Source organism: Bison bison, unplaced genomic scaffold (genome assembly GCF_000754665.1).
Source record: "Bison bison bison isolate TAMUID 2011002044 unplaced genomic scaffold, Bison_UMD1.0 scf7180017864527, whole genome shotgun sequence".
In the NCBI taxonomy this organism is placed as follows: Eukaryota; Metazoa; Chordata; class Mammalia; order Artiodactyla; family Bovidae; genus Bison; species Bison bison.
Window position 1 is genome coordinate 776,796 of NW_011495078.1, and position 5,884 is coordinate 782,679.

Genomic DNA, 5,884 nt, shown 5'->3' on the forward strand with positions numbered 1-5,884 from the left:
GGTGGCCCCGAAGCACCCTGACCTCCAGGCTTCCGGGCAAGTGGAGGGAGGAGAGCGGGCTGGTCTGGGCACAGGAGAAAGTCGCCATGGACGAGAGGAGGGGTGCCCAGGGGCTGTGAGTCGGGATGGTTCTGGAAGGAAGGGAGAAGGCCTTTGGGGCGAGAGATCCGGCTCGCGAGGGGCCAGGGAGGCTGGGAGTAGGCCCCGGGAGGAGGCTCTCAGCAGGCGTGCCGGGAAGGGCCCAGAGCTCCCGCGGAGGCAGCAAGCGGGGCACGCCGAGGGTCTCCTGGAGGAGCGGAGGGCCCCGACTTCCGAGAGCCAGGCCCTGTCCCCCTCGGGGAGCCCCACGCTCCCCGCAAAGGCCCAGGCGAGCCAGACGGTGCCCCCCAACTCAGCACGGCCCGTGAGCGGCTCAGGGGGAGTGACACTCACAGTGGGCAGAAATGAGGCACCCCAGGTTCCAGCCCCCAGGGGTGGTCAGGGGGGCCCCCGAGCGCTACTGGGAGAGGGGCAGAGTCCAGCATCCCCCAGCCCCAGGGAGGGGGAGATCCAGGCACCCTCCAATATCCAGGAGGGGCAGAGCCTGGCAGCCCCCAGCCCCAAGGAGAGGGAGATCCAGGCACCCTCCAGCATCCAGAAAGGGCAAACCTGGGTGTCCCCCAGTCTCAAGAAGGGGCAGAGCCAGGCGGCCCCCAGCCCCGGGGAGAGAGAGATCCAGGCACCCTTCAGCGTCCAGGAGGGGCGGAGCTGGGTGGCCCCCAGTCTCAGGAAGGGGCAGAGCCAGGTGGCCCCCAGCCCCGGGGAGAGAGAGATCCAGGCACCCTTCAGCGTCCAGGAGGGGCGGAGCTGGGTGGCCCCCAGTCTCAGGAAGGGGCAGAGCCAGGTGGCCCCCAGCCCCGGGGAGAGAGAGATCCAGGCACCCTTCAGCGTCCAGGAGGGGCGGAGCTGGGTGGCCCCCAGTCTCAGGAAGGGGCAGAGCCAGGTGGCCCCCAGCCCCGGGGAGAGAGAGATCCAGGCACCCTTCAGCGTCCAGGAGGGGCGGAGCTGGGTGGCCCCCAGTCTCAGGAAGGCGCAGAGCTTGGAGGGGCAGAGTCCGGCAGCCCCCAGCCCCCGGGAGGGGGAGATCCAGGCACCCTACAGCATCCAGAAGGGGCAGAGTCCGGTGGCCCCCAGCCTCCGGCCAGCGCAAGGCTCTGCAGTGCCCACACCCAAGCTGGGGAGCAGCCTTGCGCCCCGTGGCCCTGCCCAGGAGGGGCCCCCAGATGCCCCCGGGGTGGGGCGCAGCAGGCGCGGGCCGCACCTGGCCAAGTACCGAGCCCAGAGCTTCAGTGACCAGAGGTCCTTTGAGCTGTCTTTTAGGCCAACCATCCTCAGGGCCAGCGACAAGTACAGCCCTCCGAAGTGACCCCAAGTGGCGTCAGGGGTCCAGGCCTCACTGGGGTCCGGGCACGGCTGCTCCAGCCCCCCAAGCCTGGCCAGAGCCAACAGACGCGGGGAGACTGCTCCCTTGGACGCTGACCCTCAGAGCCGTGAAGGGCCATTTCCAGTGCTGCTTCCAGGTGACTCCAAGGCCGCTTTCCCTCAGGACCTGCTGAGGAGCGGGACCCGTCACCGGCCATCTCTCCCAGACCCGTCACCGGCCATCTCTCCCACCGCCGGCAGAGCAGCGTTCGCGGGCCTGTGAGTCCTGCTGCGGCCTGGGCGGGCGCTGGCCCTGCGGCCGCCCACCCGCAGGGGCTGGGGTCAGAGGAGGAGTGCGCTGGGCTTGGGGTCAGCCCCCCGAGCTACAGACCCCGCAGGCCCCTTAGCAGAGGTGTGGGGAGCCCAGCAGAGCCCCGGCCTGACCCTTCTCCCACAGGCCCACCTGCTCAGACCCAGCGCCTCGGCTGGGGCTGGGGGGTGCCCGCCCCCTGCTGCGCCTGGTGGCACCATCTGATTTATCCTTTTTATTGATTTATACTTTGGTCCACAAAGGATTTGAGGCAACGGTTGGCAAAGACAGACGGAGGAGATAAAAACGCTGTGTACGCTGTGTGTTCTTTTGAAAACGAGAAGCAGGAGGGGTTTGTCACTGTTTTTAAACAGGCCAGAACGGCCACTGAGATGCCGCCAGTCACGCCCCTTCGAGTCGTGGAAACATGACGTGAACCTCCAACCCCACCCCAAGCCTGTGACCCGAGGGGCCGCCTCCCACGGCCCCCACTGCCAGCGACACCGTCCTCCCAGCAGCCCCCAGAAAAGAACAGAGAGACCCCTGAGGACTTGCTGGGGGTCAGTGTTCAGCTGGCCCTGGACCCTCGCGTGGACCACCAGGTCCTTCGAGCTTGGCTGGTGGAGGAAGTGTTCACACTGCAAGTGTGACGTCTTTTCTACAGAAGAAAGACCCTCGAGACCCCCGGGCTGAAATAACCGTTGCGGCAGCGGGTGGGCGGACGGGTGGCCGATGTTTATATCCGCGTTTTAGCTGACGTGCTTTCTTACATTGAAGTAGCTCGTCTACTTTTACCTCGATTCAGCGCTTTCGGGCTCTGTTTACAGACCCGTCTGTGAGCCCCACCTGTGTGTCCGCGTGCTGCCCACGGAGAAGACGCTGTTGCCGGGGTCGCGGGCGTGCGCTTTTATTTCAGGCGCCCGTCAGGAACAGCATCGCTCAGGAGTTTACAAATTCAGCATTGCGTATTTGCGTAGCGAGGGCACCTTTGCCCTTTGGTCCTGATTTTTTAAATACTTGATTACATATTAACCGTCAGCTGTTGATTCAGTGTTCCTTATTTTATCCTCCTTTGTATACAAGTTAACTCTAAAATGATCCATTAGGCAAGAATTAACTAAATATATTTTGTGGTATTCTTTCCTTTGAATCTCTACTAACTTTATTCAGCTGGAAATCATCTTGAGAAAGGAAATAAAACACGTGGCTCGTCACACACCTGGTTCTCACTTCTCTGACGGCTGTGGGGGAGGTGGGTCTCAGATTAGGAAGCAGGAGCGGAGGCTTCCCGGAGGGGGGTGCCCTGGGGGCTTGGACGAGGCCAGCAGCCATCCCGGGACTCGCAGGGGGCCCCCCCAGGTTCGGACGAGGCCAGCAGCCACCCCAGGACGTGCATGGGGGTCCCGGGGGCCCAGACGAGGCCAGAGGCTGTCCCAGGACTCGCAGGAGGGTTCTGGGGGCCCAGATGAGGCCAGTGGCCGTCCCAGGATGTGCATGGGGGTCCCGGGGGCCCGGACGAGGCCAGCGCCTTCCTGGGACTTGCAGGGGGCCCCCGGGGGCTCAGACGAGGCCAGCGGCTGTCCCGGGACGCACAGATGCCCGGTGGGCTGGGCAGAGCCCAGGTAGAGGAAGGGCCGCCCCCGGGAAGCGGGGCCCTGAGGAGGCAGTGGCCACTCGCCCGGGACGTCCAGGGAGGCTGCAGTGCCCAGAGCAAGGCCTGGGGTCACCACCAGGGTTGGCAGGGAGGCCACCTGGGAGCCCCGGGAGGGGCTCCAGAGCCCAGCGCCTCGCGTGGGGGCGGGCCTGTGTCCAGCCTCTCCTGACGCGCTCCTTGGTGCCTGGAGACACAGGAGACAGGGTCCCCGTGTCCCCCTCCTTCTGCACAGGAAGGGCTTCTCAGAAGAGCAGGTGTGACCATCCCCGAGGCCTGGCCTGGCTGAGGGGGTGCCCCCAGGGCACTCAGTGTGTGGATCCCCCTGCGGCCTGTGAAGGCACCGGGCCTTTTCCCTGAAAGAACCGAGAGCCTAAGGAAACTGGCTTTTCTCATATCCACAGAAAACCTGATCAATCGTTGATCCAAGGAAAAAAGTGGGAGATTCCATTCGAACCACCCGAGGACTGTAGTCTTTCAGAAAGTTCTAGGACTCCGCCTGTTAGAGGTCAGAGCACACGTGGGTAAGCTTTTGAGACAAAGGGTCATGGTCACAGGACCCAGGTTTGCAGGTCGGGGGCGTCACCGTGACCCCACACGCGTGCGCGTGGGGGGCTCTCCTGGAGGTCTGCTCAGAGCAGATGCTCAGCCTGGACCGCAGGGACGGAGGAGCCCCAAACCTGTGAAGCAGGAACCCCACTCCCCCCGCCACACTGAGAGCCGGCGTGGTTTCCCACGCGGCCCGCCCCCCGCGGTTCCCTGGACGCCGGCCGGGTCCTGCAGTAGGTTCCTTTCGTCCACCGTCCACCCCACAGACTCGGGCTCAGCCCCAGGGTCAGCAGGCAGTGCTGGATCCCCAACACCCCCACTTCTGTAAACTGGGGTTCCCACCGCCCAGGGGCAGCTCCCGAAGCCGACACCTTGCTCCCACGGCCAGCTTTCTAGAAAGGTGGTGGGTGAATGGCCGACGACGAGGCCGGCGGGCCCAGACCGGACAGTCCTGACCGGCGGGCCTCCTGCCCCCGCGCGGCGTCGGCCCCCGAGTCCCCAGCACGGCGCTCTCAGCCCCACGTCTCGGGCTCCTGCAGGTGGTCCGATCCCAGGCAAGATGGGTGAACTCACTGGCCGCTGGTGATTAACTCAGCGTCCGTCCCCCCGAGGTCGGGGCTGGGACCACACTCGCCGAGCCTCTGAGGGGAGCAGTGCTCCATATCCACGTCTGGGGAGACCCTCCGGCTTAGCCACAAGTTAACCTGGGCTCGATGCCTCTAAAACAGCCCACCTGCCGCACATCAGACACACAGTACGTCTGCTTTAACTGGTGAAGAAAGAGATGCTTTGACCAGACGGAGAAGGCAGTGGCACCCCACTCCAGTCCTCTTGCCTGGAAAATCCCATGGGTGGAGGAGCCTGGTGGGCTGCAGTCCATGGGGTCATGAAGAGTCGGACACGACTGAGTGACTTCACTTTCACTTCTCACTTTCATGCATTGGAGAAGGAAATGGCAACCCACTCCAGTGTTTTTACCTGGAGAAAACCAGGGACGGGGAGCCTGGTGGGCTGCTGTCTGTGGGGTCACACAGAGTTGGACACGACTGAAGCGACTTAGCAGCAGCAGCAGCAGCAGCTTTGACCAGAAGTAAAGAGCGTCCATGTTGGATTCCGTGTGCTGGAGGCCCAGTGGTTAAGACGCTGCACTTCCAATGGAGGGGTTGAAGGTTCAATCCCTCATCAGGGAACTAAGATACCACAGGCTGCTTTGTTTTTTACCCGTGGGAGAATGTATCCCTGACTTGTTTGATGTTCTTTGTTCTGACAAGCCACAAAACTGCTGAAAACTGTGCTTCTCCAGGATGGATTCCCAGCAGAACCCGGGAGGATGGCTCAGGCAAGACTCTGCTCCTGCTACAGGTTGCATGTTGATTATATGAGACACCTCTGACCAGGGGGCCGGTCTCCCCCACCTCCAGAGTCACCACCTTGGCAGAAACCCGGGTGAGGCCCAAAGGGGTTTAACCGGGGCAAAGTTGGAGGGTCGTGGGCGCTCAAGCCAGGAACCTGGATGGAGCCCAGGCACACGCGTGCCACTCATCACCAAGTCGTGGGCCAGGTGGGGTCATGGCGGAGGTGTGGACGCACTGGAAACGCACGGCCCGGGGAGAATTTCAAGTCTTTCAGAAACAGCCTGAAGGAGCCAGAATAAATGCTGGCCTCCACGCTCGCTCTGCCAATGGACGCCAACAGTGAGACAAGAAGTTCTGACTTTCTGGGCCCCGGCGGCCGTGGTGACCGTGGAAGACCACAGGCACTCATCTGTGTCACTGTTTCCTGAGTCAAACTAAATGCACCTGAGATTCTCATTGTCTCCCAGCGTCAGGAGGCATGGAGAGGACGCCCTGCCCGCGTCCCAGTGACGCTGCTGACCCGCGAGTCCCGGTGACCTGCTCCAGAGCCCACGGTCCCCGCCGACCCACTCCGGTGCCCACGGTCCCCGCCGACCCGCCCCGGCGCCCACAGTCCCC

The 5,884-nt window shown here is 63.5% G+C and overlaps 1 protein-coding gene across 1 annotated transcript in view; it reads left to right on the forward strand.

The window, feature by feature from the left end:
* The window catches only part of LOC104982124 (skin secretory protein xP2), a 4,217-nt gene extending 759 nt beyond the window's left edge, over nucleotides 1-3,458 (forward strand). Inside the window, exon 2 of the mRNA XM_010831443.1 lies at nucleotides 1-3,458. Coding sequence (XP_010829745.1) covers nucleotides 1-1,405 — 1,405 coding nt within the window. The 3' untranslated portion in view covers nucleotides 1,406-3,458.
* The last annotated feature ends 2,426 nt before the right edge of the window (nucleotides 3,459-5,884 follow it).